This window comes from Rhea pennata, chromosome 10 (assembly GCF_028389875.1).
Source record: "Rhea pennata isolate bPtePen1 chromosome 10, bPtePen1.pri, whole genome shotgun sequence".
Lineage (NCBI taxonomy): Eukaryota > Metazoa > Chordata > Aves > Rheiformes > Rheidae > Rhea > Rhea pennata.
In genome coordinates this window covers 9,686,258-9,700,430 of record NC_084672.1, presented here as the reverse complement: position 1 = coordinate 9,700,430, position 14,173 = coordinate 9,686,258, and the positions used below count along the sequence as shown (strand labels likewise).

The 14,173-nt window shown below is 37.8% G+C and overlaps 1 protein-coding gene across 8 annotated transcripts in view; it reads right to left on the bottom strand.

Moving 5' to 3' along the window:
- Positions 1-399: 399 nt before the first annotated feature.
- The window catches only part of ZFAND6 (zinc finger AN1-type containing 6), a 40,176-nt gene continuing 26,402 nt past the window's right edge, over positions 400-14,173 (bottom strand). For 4 of the 8 annotated variants that reach the window (XM_062583705.1, XM_062583704.1, XM_062583701.1 and 1 more), the window contains 5 exons: positions 13,953-14,064; positions 11,632-11,732; positions 7,315-7,533; positions 1,936-2,064; positions 400-1,341 (listed from right to left, as the gene is read on the bottom strand). In XM_062583705.1, the coding sequence (XP_062439689.1) occupies positions 1,193-1,341; positions 1,936-2,064; positions 7,315-7,533; positions 11,632-11,732; positions 13,953-14,064 (710 nt within the window). In that variant the 3' untranslated portion in view covers positions 400-1,192. The remainder of the gene's footprint in view (positions 1,342-1,935; positions 2,065-7,314; positions 7,534-11,631; positions 11,733-13,952; positions 14,065-14,173) is intronic. The other 4 variants (XM_062583708.1, XM_062583709.1, XM_062583706.1 and 1 more) reach the window with 3 other exon arrangements.

The window sequence follows — 14,173 nt, the reverse complement described above, 5'->3', positions numbered from 1 at the left end:
TGGATCACAAACTCCCCAGCTATATTCCCTGAAGCCAGAATCACATTTCTGGAATCACCCCCTAGTCAGTGCCTTAAACAGGCCATGTGTCTCACCTGTAGGCCTCCCCTTAACTTCAGTATATTGTCACAGAAACGACCTCACTCCTGCATACGTGAATGGCACTCCATGCAGGCGGCATGGCAAAACTCTGCAGTATGTATCAACATGCAAGGCAAGTTTCAGAAAACTGGTCTTCCCAGTAGTTATAAGGAAATAGGTAAAAAGCAGACAAAAGTTAGCTGGCATTGAAATAAGGTCTCTGTGGATGAACGCACTGTGCATACGGGAACTGCCAAAAGTCTCCATGAAAATAAAGCAGAAAAAATAGATTACAGATGTCAGTGACAACCCAAGGAGTCTTTTTTTTAATTTTATTTAATCAAAGTTAAGACGTGGATAAACATAAATACAGCACAGATACTTCAGCTCATTCTTCATATTTGTGTACAGACTGATGGATGTAATCCCAATGAAACCTGCAGTCAGTGAAGTGCATACAGCCTTCCCCCCACACACACGCAAAAAACAAAAACCAAATTTTTAAAAAAACCACACAGACAATCTCAGCACACACTCTCATTACAAATGATTCATACATAAATAGGTAGAGGGTGCAAACAAGCTAATATGCGAACATGTATAACCTCTCGTTAATGGGGAAAAAAAAATAAACAGAAGCAGCCATAATGATTAAAATACATTCAGTTACTGATAACTAGTTGTGCCATACAAGGCATTATCAAAAAAAGGAAATTGTGCTGCAGAGAAAAGCTATATACAACAAGAAAATAAACTGCAAAGTTAACGCATGCATGTTTTACCTGGAAAAGCACAGCCCTCCAATATTTTCTCCATGTTTGTTATAAAAGCCCTCTGCACTCAACTAAAATTAAAATGATCTTAAAGGATAATACTTGTAAAGTTTACTTAAGTCTTCAGCCACAGAAAACTGCAATGAAAATAAATGTTCAGAGTCATTTTCAAAACAAAAAAAAAAAACAAAAAAATCTATTCATCTGATGACATGCATGATTAAAAGGTCTAGGCAAGATACACTGCTCTACATTCCTGATGACTAAGGAAAAAAAAGCTCAAGTCAATTTAATCTGCAGATGGTCAGAGGATTTTGTATTCCAGCAGAAGCAGCAGTTCAGATCTTCTGGATCTTTTCACCAACAACTACAGGATTCTCTTTTCTGATTTTCTCAGCAGCATCAGCTTTGTAATTGTAAGAGCAACTGTGTACATCTGAATAACGGTGCATACCGCAGTAAACGTTTCCACACCGACACTCAAACCCTGTGAACAGAAATATTAATTTAGGCATTTCAGTATTCATGATTACACAGGTTTGTTTTAAATCCTGAATTTGTTCACTATTAATAAATCTCAGTCACCAGTGTCAATCATTCAAAGAACCTCTACTACAGAAAGCCTAAGAATCACAAATAATATATTTAATTTATCATAAAATATTTGACTTGACCATTCCTTCCTATCACGATACAATAATAGAAGACATTTGTGGAGATCTGCTGCTAGTTTTGTTTGTTTTTGAACCCACACCTCACAAAACTCAAGTTCAGTTGGACTCTTTCACTGAACCTCTACAAAGGCTGGTCAGCAAATGGCAGAACACTATCATCCAACTCCTCATCTAAGCAGACCTCTGAAGGGCAACATTTAGAATTAAGAATTTCACTTAGAGAAAGCAAGCTGAAAGCGAAAGGACATACAAAGAACTAAATCTAGTAAGAGCCATCTGAAAGCACCTCTAACCAAGTTTTATTTCAAATAAGCAATTTCGAGATGACTATGCCCCATTTTCCCTTAAAAGAAGAATATTTCAAAGGTCCAAAGACTCCCATTAAGAAAAAAGTCAGTATTTCTTACCAGTAAGTCCAACCTTCTTCCGACACATGAAGCAACGATTCTTTTTCTGTTTTGGCTTGTCAAGTGACTTGTCTTGTTCTTCAGGAGTAGGCTCTGCATTCTCTGACACTGAAGCTAATATTAAAAAAACTAATGAGAACAGTAGAAAGTGTCATCTTCTCCCCTTCTGCTGCCCCAAGTCATATAATAATCTAAAGTCCATACTATAAATGTAGGTTTTACAATTTCACTACAACTTCCATCTCTGAAGTGGTATGTACACCACTGCTGTTTAGAAACAGTACTACACAACAATGCTACTGGAGCTCCCTTTAAATTGTCGATACAATTCAAGGAAAAGAAATCACTGAACATTCATACAGACTTCCCAGTACAAAAATGCCAAAATGCGCCCCTTTATCTACCAAAAGTGTCAAAAGCTACTATTTAAAACTCAGATTTGGCATTGCCAGATTCAAAAGGAGTGGGGGTGGGGGAGAACAACATTCAACAATTAGTGTTTCCTGCCAGCATTGCTCACCAGTTTCCTAAAGTTTGCTTCTTAGAAGCACTGCATTTTACTGGGATCAGTTAAGTAAAACATTCCTCTCTCCAAATGCTGCATCAACATTATTTTTGCTGCAGACAGCAATACTAAGGACACGCAAAATGCAGTGTTTCAGGACAACCTCTACCACTGTGATTCTGCTGCTTGTGTACACCAGAAGAAGGGGTGAGTCGTTACCTAGGGATGAGATACTATTACCCAAAAGATGGGCAGAATTATCTAGAGGAAGTACAATATCCAGAAACCCAGAAGGAGCCAGGGTAAACATTTCTCTCTTGTTGAGGTATCTTTGTTATGACAACTTTCAACCTACTTTAATATTCTCCCACACCTGAAAGAGATTGGTGTTCTTTCACACAATCTGTAACCTATAAATAGCAGTGGTATTTGCCTGACCCACGTAAAAATAGGAAGTGGCAATTTTTCTCCAGTACTTGCACATTCCTTACAGTATCAAAAATGGAAAGCAAGGAAAACTTAACTTCCTTTCAAGAAGTGCTAAGAGCCGATCTCTGCCTATCAACTATCACTGGATCACAGGACAAGCTTCCAGTGATGAGGCGCACAGAAACTAACAGAAGATAGTATTCGTAGCAAAGATAGCAAAGAAGGAAAGCAAGCTACAGACGGCAGGAGCATCAGTGGAAGCAGAGCTAAACCCAGTGCTCTGAAGAAGGGAATACCACAGCAGCCCTAGATATTTGTCAGGAGGAGAAAAACAAAACAATCTGCAGGCATCTCTGTGCCTGTGTTTTTATTAGGCAGACACCATCAGATGCAGAAAAGGACCATGAAGTTCTGAGCCAACTGATGACTGCTCTCATTGACAACTTCTTTTTCCTTCTGTGCTGCTTTCTTGAAATAAATTTTTATTTTTAAAGGAAAAAAGCACTTTGGAACATGCACTGTGAATGCTTTCAGTGCAAGATTTACAGACTGATAAGCTACAAAACTCAAAAGTAGTACAAAAACAACTGGATGATTTTTGTGATTTTTAAGACTGGTAAAGCTGAACTTTTACCAAACACATTCAACTTTGTATCAAGCAAAATCTGGTGTTTAGATATTTTACTACACCCTGAAAAAATTTTGCACGAGTGGACAGTACATTTCAAAGGTTAATCTAGCAAGGATAGACTGTTAAACATGGTTTACCAAATTCTTAAAAATGACCATCTATGTCACGAGCAACAGCTTCTCCTTGTCCTGAAATTCATAAAAAAAATTAATAGGCTTGCAAGTGAAAGGTTCAGTGGCTTTAAATGGCTGTTAAAAGATACATTTCCGAGTAGAATGATAATATGCAAAGGTTTGCAAGATGAGTATAAAAAGCTGTAAGGATTAAAAGATGCAAGATAAGTATTAGAAGTAGTAAGACTTAATGAAGAGAATTCTTGCAGTGTTATACAGAACAGACATTCCAGTGCTTATTTCATTAAGAAAGCTTTATGCCATGAATTGGCATTTAGCAGCTAATGCTCTCAAGTTTGCATTTCCTCCTGTAGCAAAATCCAGTTACCTCTATATAAGATTTTACGGAAAGCCTTTGTAACTATTAGCCAAATTTAGGAAAAACTGGCACTGCTCCCTGTATAACAAGGCTAGTACATTCATACTTACATTTACTTTGTGTGTACACTTCACATTTAAAAAAGATTTTAAAATGATTTAAGGGCTGCTGCTGCTGACTGCAGAACTGGGTGGAAAGGTTCTCTCATTGCTCCTGCAAATCACTTTGTATCTACTGTAGTAACCATAAGTTTCAGATTCTCAATTTGCTTTGGCAGAAGCCAGAGCTGACTCAAAATCCTCTTTGGTAATCAAGTATCACAAATCACTAAATCATCTTTGGATGATTAAGAGGTGCTAATGTTCAGTGCCCCATCTGTAAGCTAGCTGTAATGAACACAATACAAAAGCCAGGTAAAACAAAACACCACGCAAGCTTGAAGCTCTCAGAACACATATTACGACCACTCCTAGTTGCCATATTTTGCCCAGATTCCAGGAAGCTCCTCCTTGTTATCCTTGAACTGATTCCTTCCTTTCCTCCTGCTCCAGTTCAACATTTAACTGGAGAACAGAAGCACTTGAAGTACCAGTACAAGCTGCTAACAAACCTAAAAGGAGAAAAGCATGAAGAAACATTCATTTTTCTGGAGGAGACAACCTGGTCTGCCCACTAAGTGTTCACTGTGTTAGAGTGCATTCTTAGTTGATCAAAATCAGACCCTGGATCTCCTCCTGGAAGCAAAAGCTTCTGCTACTGGTTTGCTTTTCCAACCCTGGTTTAACTTCAGTGTACTACAGTTTGCCATTAAAGAAAAAAAAAACAAACATCTGGAGGATGAAGGGTACCTCAGTCCTTGCATCCCTACAGGTACAACACAGAATAAAGACAGTTTGCTGCAAGATGCCTGACGCATCTGTTTTCTCCCCAATCCCTACCCTAAATGTTTTAGGTTTGTTTCCCTTCTTTTCAGGCAGAGTTTCTGAAGGGAAAAGGTCCTTCTCATAGACAGTTGACTAAAGAGTACATTTACCTTTTAAGCATATCTGATCAAGCTTAGGAAGAATCCCCATACCTCCAAAGGAATGAAACATTACAGTTAATGCTAAACAGGAGATCACTACTTCCTAACATTTCAGTACTTATCACTGAAGTAATCAATCAATACATCGTACCTACTAACGCTGAAACTAGGATATTGCTACATGCTACTTTTTTCAAGTGAGCTAAAATGGTACAGGGGGATTGTTTCAATCTCAAATTAAAGGAGGGACAAAGAAAAAGCAAGTTTCTCATCAGTAGCTCTTCACACTACGTCTCTATGCAGTTTAAAGGGGCTTCCCTCTTAAATTCTTTCCACTTAGACATTAGACTGGCCTTTCATTAGCACAACCATATGGTAAACCCTTTATTTAAAAAGTGAATGTAAAAGACTGAACACATTCCCCTACTTTTATTCAAAAAGTCTTCACCTGCATATTCTTGAACTACTTAATTCCCTTTCAGAAGTTCCATTATTGCAGCTGAACTAAAACTAGCGGCTGAAACAAAGCATCCAACATCTTCCAGCTACATAAACTGCTGCCAAACAAACTTTTACTAATTCCAGTGCAGGGAGAGATATCTCCCCTCCTCATCTCAAATTGATGACCCTCTTCATCTCATTTCTCAAATTGAGTCTACAGATGAAGACCAGAAAGATAAGGTCCCCACAGACCCTTTGAACCAAAAAAAGAAAACTGGATTCAGTTCCTTCAGTCAAGGACTGATAAGAGGATGCAAATACCACAGAGATGAAGGCCTCTTAGATGAAAAGTTTAAAAGCAAGATTAATTACTAAGGCATCTCCTTTAAAATTAAGCCTATTCTGTGGTCTGGATACTATGATAATGAAAGCCATACAGTCAAATAGCTTTACTTAGAATCACTTCATGTGTCATACAATTTTACTTAAGAAATCATAATCTGTTAACATAAAATTTATCCTCTAAGCCCCACTTACCTTAAAACTTTAACTATTTTTATTTGTTTTCCAAACCAATAAGGAATAAATTAACAACAGATATTCCTTGAAATTCTCAGGGGAGAAGGTGCAGAAGAGGCAGGAAGTCCCGTGAGCAGAAAGCCTTCAATCGCTAACCAGAAACCACCAGTGTTCCATATTAAGCCTAAAACATCACTCATGACTTTGGATCCTGCCACTATGTCAGCAACTCTTGAAACATCTCCCCCGCACACACTGCCACCACCAGTATTTATACCATGTAAGAGAGGAAAAGCAGGGCTTGGGGAAAAGAGAAGAATTAAGGAACAGATTCTAGTGCTTATTCCCAAGGTACCATTTACTGGACAGTTCAGAATAGCTGATGGCTCCATTTTCATAAGGAATTTTCAGTGTTTGAAAGAGGTCAGTCAAATACTACTAAGTTTTAAATTGGATTCTCTCTCCAGGTACACTGAGTAAAACATCCTTTGAAGCACCTGCAAAGAGGGTTTCCAGTCATTCCTAAGAAGGTGGTTTATTCACTCATGGCCTCATCTACATTATCTCCCTTATCAATCTATCAGCCCAAGCTTTCCTTGAAGTCAAGATCCGCAGAAGTCAAAGTAGTTATAAGCAACGATCAGAAGATGCAGAGGATCTTCCTCTAACCCCCAGCTGCTTCTGAACTGTTGCAAATCTTAGGAAAGCAGTCTACTTCCAAAACTAAAAGTTACATTTGTATTCCAGGATAACAGTGTCCATATTGGTCCTTTCCTTGAAAAATTTACTACAGAACATTCATTTTTATAAATTTAAATATTAAAAAAAACATCAGATGTGTCACAGGTTTGACTGATGTTCTGTAGGAGAAATTCAAACAGTAGTAGAAAAAGCATGCAGCTGGAAGTGATGAATGTTTGAAAACAGAGCTAACATGAAAGTTACTCCTAGTTACACCTAAAGAAACTCAGGGAGGAGGTAAAAGTGAAAGATGAGAAAGCTAATTGCTGAAAAGGAAAACATGCAAAGGAAAAACAACGGCTTAAATCCACAGTAATAAGTAATTCACATTAAAAAAAAACTAAGTCATTTACCAATAGGAATTAGATGTTAGTAGCAGATCACACACAAACTATTTCTTATGAGTATGAACTGGAAATTGAAGTTGAAAAGAATCACATAACTAAGCTGCATGAGCAGCCTTTGAAGTTGGACAGAAAGTTCTTAAGTTAGGAAGTTAAAAAAAAGAATCCAGTACATAAATTAACAATGTTAATATGCAATGTTAGTATGAATGCACAAAGTAAAATTTTACATGAGAGTAGGGCATACACTTACCTAAAGAATTTAGTTTTAAAACTGTATCATGCACGTTTCCTCTCTCCCTGGAGCCTTCATCCAGCAAGTCAGGACATTCTACATTATTTTCTATGCTTGTATCGTAATCACACTCTGCCTCCGAGTCCCTGGTACTGTCACGAAAATCTGAAGTATCCATCAATTCCTTTCCAGTACTGTCTATTGAAATAGTCTTGATAAGGTCCACTGAAGTTGGTGCTATTAGTTCAACAGCATACACTTTAGGTCCAGTTTTCTATGCAAAATTCTGTAGCAACTGATTCTTTCAATACTACATTTTTAAGTTTTTATCAGCAGTGACTAAATTTAACTGTTTCAAATCAAAGAAAACTAGGCAAGTGTAAAATCAGCAGACATTGTTGACAACAACAGCAATTTACCTTTTAGCTTCTTATGCAAATTAGATAAGTCTTTTTACCAAATGATAGAACGATGCCACATTACATCATTGATTCCATTCTGCAAATGTTAAAACACAGACCATTGCAATTTGCAATGTATTCAAGAAAATCTGAGAAGCTGTTTTGGATCTCAGTAGTTTTCAGGCTCAAAGAGGCAGCATAAAGCCACTTAGTGTCTCTTCCAGAGCACTTCAAAGCCACCTTATGGATGAAGTCTCATAAGAAAAAAAAAAGTACTTTGTCAATTATTCTGAGTAACAAGTAGAAACAAGCTTTATTTGGACAGCAATCTCTCTCAAAGTAGCTGAGCACCTACTCATCAATATGGTTTATGGTTTTAGCCTTATGTTCTTGAGTTGTAACAGCTCCATAAAGTTTGCTATGGAAGGCAACAGCCCTCCAAAACATTTTGTTTACCTTTAAACATCTCCCTGAAATACAAAGCATAAATCTTAACCTGAATGTTTTTAAGCTCATTAACCCTAGAGATGTAAAGTGCCTCTTCACTTGCTTCCAGGCTTGCCAAGAAGCAACCCAATTAATCCACTGGCTAACAGACAGGGCATTCTGAATGGCTGCTTGTACTTGGGCTGTAACATTGCATTAAAGGCACAGCTGCCCATGAAGCATTCAAAAATGAGTTGGAGAAAGGCTCCAATGCATAAGAAAAGCTAGTCCGTACCTTTATTTTTCTTTCATTTTATGTTATGTTTAATGATTATGTTCATGCTATTTAAGAATATTAAACTCCAAAAAGCTATTAGCCACTATCTAGTGCCTGGGCCTTCTGCAGTGCTTAACACTTACAAGCACTATGACATGACCACTGAAAATGAAAATCTGGATTTATTAAAATATTCTATAATTTTCTCTATTTCTCCTGAAATGCATAACTTGAGAGAAGAATTAAAATACCCCAAAGAACAATTCAGTGTTGCTTATCCCTTTGCAGTTGTAATTCGTCCAGAGGCACAAACAGCAAAAGAATGCGTGCACACAACTCAAGTCCCATTTATCTGTCTGCTTTTAAAGAATAACCTAAGAAAGTATAATTAGAAATACTACTCAGTCACTTTTTCTTTTATTGCTATTGTGGCCTGGTAACTTTTCTTCAATAGTAAGTTAAGCAGATTTCCACAAAATACATTTAAAACAGACTAACTTATTATACAACTACTACAGAACAGTTTGCTCCTGAATAGATATTTCAATGAAGTACAATTTAATCAGAAAACATAACTGATGAATAAATGAACAAAGCAGACACTTTTTTTCCTCCCCAACATTAACTGATGTAGTAAATATAGTACTACTATACTGTAGTAGTGTAACTCTTCAGTCTGAGACTAACTCCCACAGTGCTTCTACTTTATTTTTTTCTCTTCTCCCCTTAATGTACTTAGCCAGGACATACTAAATAGCTTTGATTCACATATTTCTACTACATTTTGGCTATAAGTTTACAATTCAAACTCTGAATGATTTAAAAGAAAAAAGGACATGACTTTCACAAGGCATAAGCACTAACTGAAAAGACAGTTCAATAAAATCCACCTAGCATCTGTTAAAAAGTTGGTTTCTTTACAAACTTACACTTTCAAAGCAGAAAGTTTAAGACTGGAAACACTAAGTTTCTGACAATTTTCAGTTAAGGGATAGAACCGAATTGCTCTTCAGGAAGAGGGGCTGCCCCTGCCATGTGACGTTCTGAATAGGAATTGTACTTTAGAACTCCAATTACTTAGTGCCTCTCAGTTTAGAGATCACTAAAGTGCAACAAAAAGATCACCACAAGCACGATGGAGCTGCAGTACTCTAAACTGGCATAGGTTGAGCCTTTGAATCTGTGTTGTGAAATAGGAATATGGGAACAAACCTTTGAAATCAAGGCTTAGACTTTAGTAACCTATTTCATCATTGGGAGGACTAACTTTCTAGAGGTAGAAAATTAGGACTATAACCATGTCCAAATGGGCATGAAGAGACATTCCTCTGAAAATTTGCTGGTGAATGTCTATTTGCAGGCCCAGGTCATCTCATAGTACAAGAAAAGATCACTGAAATAAGAGCACTCCCCCTCTCTGTCCCCTACCCCCACCATGTAGAAAGACACTAGATGCTGCAAATCTGGAGTTTCAGTTTACAGCTAAGCCAAGCAAATAGCACAGAAATGTAAACAAAGAGACTGATCTTTGCACTAGATAAAAGATGAAAAATCACAAGACCAGCAAGTACTACGAGTTTTCAAAGCAACAAGAAAGAAGGAAAAAAATGACAGGGCAGTAGGAAAATCAGTTCACAGAAACTGACTGTATATTCCCTGATACAGACCACTTCCGTGTCAGTTCACCTGCAGTGTGAACTCTGGGGTGCCAACTGGGGTTTTCTACTTCTGGGGTCCCCAGCAAGAGAAGCAACTGTGCAGGAGCTGGGTACGCAACACATCCCAGTTTCTCCATACTGCAGAATATGGATGAAAGCACACTCAGAGGTATTAAGTTTAAAAAGCAATAAACAAAACCCACCAGCAAACCCCCACAACACCCACACAACCCACCTAGCTTGCAAATCTACAGAACTTAAGCACAAGCATTTTAAGCACTTGTTCTCTCAGACTGGGTGAGGACAGACATAACTGATCTGTATTAACAGTATGCCTTGTGTGCTTTGCTGAAGGTGAGGCAGCAAGAGCTTTCAGCCCCAGAAAACAAGCTAGATAACCTGCATTAAAATGTATGCCTAGAGTCCAGACTTCATTTTTAAAAGAGGAAGCATGCTTCTAATAATTGACATCCCAAAGGCTGGTACAAAAGGGCATTAGAACTAAACCCCTTCCTGAGTTTTATCACTACTGTTTCTATGACCTGTGCCCTGTTTAGAACAGGCAGTAGCCACAAAGAATGTCTCTTCTATTCCACCCTGTACAAAAGGAAAGCTCAGGTTCAGAGAATATCTGAAAAGCAGAAGTTGCACACTAAAGGTGCAACGAAAGAACCTGTATTTTGCAATTCAAAGTGGAATTACACATTATCTGTGGAAAACTCAAGCTCCTAATTTAAGACAAGTCTACTGAAATAGAGAATTCCACCCAACGAAGTCCTAGATGTGTCAGCAGAAGTAGAGGTGGAATACTACTGACTTACCTCTAAGCACCTTTTATAATGTCTAGAGATCACAATCCTGAGCAAATTATGTGTATTATCTGGATACTTTTGCATTTTCCTAAGAAATTTCCTATTAAATACTCTTTCATTTTAAGCTCTGCAAGCCTGCACATACAAAGACAATCATACAGAGGAAAGAACCTTTATGTTGTGCCAGCAATAAGGAATTTGGAGCAATATAATTAAAATCACACACTCAAAGCCACAGTTTCCTGCAAACAGCCAGTTTGTGGTTCAATAATTTTATCTTTCAAAACATTCATTTCAGTATCTGGTACCAATAAAGTTGGTAAATAAAAGGTGTTTCACATGTAGACTAGAAAATAACATAGTTCTTGTTATAACAGCTATGTGATAACATTCTCTATCATAAATACATTCATGAGCAGCTGTGGTACTTGCCCAAGATGCTTCCAACTACTTTGAAACCTAATGGATGCTCAAAAGTATTTACATAGCTGTGGCATAAAGCCTGAACAATACATTTATTCATGCTGTACATTCCCAATCCCAATAACACATACATACTACAGCAGATACCGCATCTATAGCTACATGAAATTGAAAATTTCCAGTTTATCTGCATGTTAAGAGAAGACAGTATATCCTTATTTTCCTTTCTTGTTTCACAGAATATTTGAGAAGACTCCTCTGTTGGGCAGAAATATATTAAGAATTGTCAAGTTTCCAAAACATCACTCAAGTTTCAACTCTGAAAGCTAGGCACCAACCTTGCAAATCTTCTGTCTCAGGTACTGTTTTGTCCACAGCTGTACTATCCGGTTGGGATGATGCTACAGATTCTGTTAGAAGCGACTGATTTGACACAGGACTGGGGGAGGGGAAATAAAAGTTAAGATTTCTTATGAGGAATGTCTAAATCACATAGAGCATTTCTTACAAAAACATATTACAGTAAGTCTTGATAAAAGAGCATGCCAAAAAATTTCACTCAGAAGTTAAGATTTTCTGTAACCACTAAAAAAAAAAAAAAAAAAAAAAGAAATGCTGCAGTGTGTCAGAACATTAGAAGATCTGAACTGATAAAGAGCTAAACATTTTTAACACTGACTACCTTAAACTGGTTTAACTATGAAAATTAAGACTTTTTTTTGGTAGTTTGACATGCCATCCTTCTTCACAGAAGTAAAAATGCATTGTATTGTATGCAAGGATTTTTATCACAAATTAAGATAATTGGAGAGGAGTCAGTTTTGCTATTCTAGTGATACAAACAAGAAAGCCACAGCATATCAATGTTTCCAGAACACTGGACATAAAGCATCTTCATTTGTACACAGAAGCCCTTATCTTTTCACAGTGTAAAGGAGGGATGGTCAAACTTCCCAACCCTATTAGCCATGCTACTAAAAGTCACAGCACTGCTGAAAATGCACAGGATATGCACCCTGGACAGTCACGGGGGAGAGATTCTAGCAAGTCATTCACAGGCAAACGGTTCATCAGCAGCTCTGCTACAAGAGATGACAAAGCTAGTCCCAAGCTAGAGGTAATGCCACCTGTTTGCCTGATTTATCTCTTTCCTCTTAGGGATTCATTCTGAATCTGAGAAATTTGATCTTCTAGCAGGCCTTGGACCTGCAAAGCCCTGCCAGTAGTCCATGACACAGCCAGGGCACTGGAGTTGTACTCTTAATTCCTTTGAGTTGCATGCAGCTCTTGCACTGCTAGTTTGCCCCCCTCAAAAGCACATCATCAATTTAGCAGGTATTTCCTCAGAGTATCATAATTCTGAGGTGCTAGCAGAGTTTAACTCCTGCTTTCATTTGGGGGGGGGGGGTGGAAGGGGAAATGGAGGAAGAAGTGACCTTGACTTTTTAAAGTGCAGGTCTTAGAGCAACCATCTATTCCCCTCTTCTGTAACCAATGATCAAGCTAGTGATCTAGTGGTCAGAGCTACCTTTTCTTTATCACGTTACAAAGCTGGGGCAGGAGCAGGGGGAGAGAGGCAAGGCACTTTATTTGGTTCACCTCTGTGCACTGACCTGGATGAAAAATCCACCCTCCATCCCCCCACAGTCTAAGAGTTGATTAGGGTAAGACATCCGCTTCCTACCTCAACTAGGAATTCCAGAATGGAAAGTCCAAATACACTGCCACAGCACGTGGCATTCAGTTTGTATGCGGGACCTGAGCATGAGTTAACAACTCTTATAAAAAGCTAAGGAGCAAGAAACAGACTGCTCAGAATCAGTCAACAGTAACTGATAAAATCCAATCCTTCTTACCTATGGACTGCATAACACTGCATTCTTATTTTTAAAAATAAAGTCTGAATTCAAAACAAACCACAAGCTACTTTATGTAACTATCTATCATCTTTCACTCCAAAGAACACCAAAGCACTCAAAAAAAATTGCTGTTGGTTGTGTCATTTTACACTGAAATGCAGTGACTGTCCAATATAAACGAATACTTAACTTTTAAAAATGGAAAGCACTTAGTAAGCCTCCAAGTGATTTACAAGAGGCTACTACATCTCCTTGAATAATCCAGTTGGAAAAAAGTGACTTATTTGATAGAACAAGAGTTCAGTAGCACAGCTTTTAAGATTCAGACATCTTCTCCCTGTTCTAGTACTCTCCACTTTTTGCAAAGCAACTGGTTTGTTACCACATTATCATAAATTTATGAGAGTTCTAGTCAAGAGTTTTCTGCCATTTTACAAAAAACTCAAATTTCTAAGATGGAAAAAGCTCTCCCTTTGTAAATATACAATCAACTGCATGTTGAGGAGTGTGAAGATGAGCCAGAAAAATCTCTGTAGAACTGCACAAAACTGGCAATGCTGCTATTGGAGGCTAAATTCTAAAGACAAATTTGCATTTGAATGTAAAATGCAGCTAAGAGATCAGCTACTACTTACTGCAAGATCTCATGCTTTAAAATTAGTAGTTATATCTTACATATTATCCTAATCCAGGGCCCAGAATTTGATTATGCAGAATCAGAGCATACTTAATTAAACTACATTGTTATAAGTTTTTAAGTGAAAACACACAAAAAAACCCCAATAATGAAGACAGTTTACCTTTGCTGCATAGATGGAGTTGATGTAGAATCTAAAGTTGACTGAGTTTCCTGGGCACTGCCTTCTGTGCACTGAACCGGTAAGGACTCAGTTATACTACTGACAGAAGTTGCTGGAAGGAAGACACTAATGTAAAATGTGTTACACTACCTCCTGGTATTGCATAAGTTACACACAATGCAATTATTCTTCCACCCCCATCTCACCAGCCACGAAAAGAA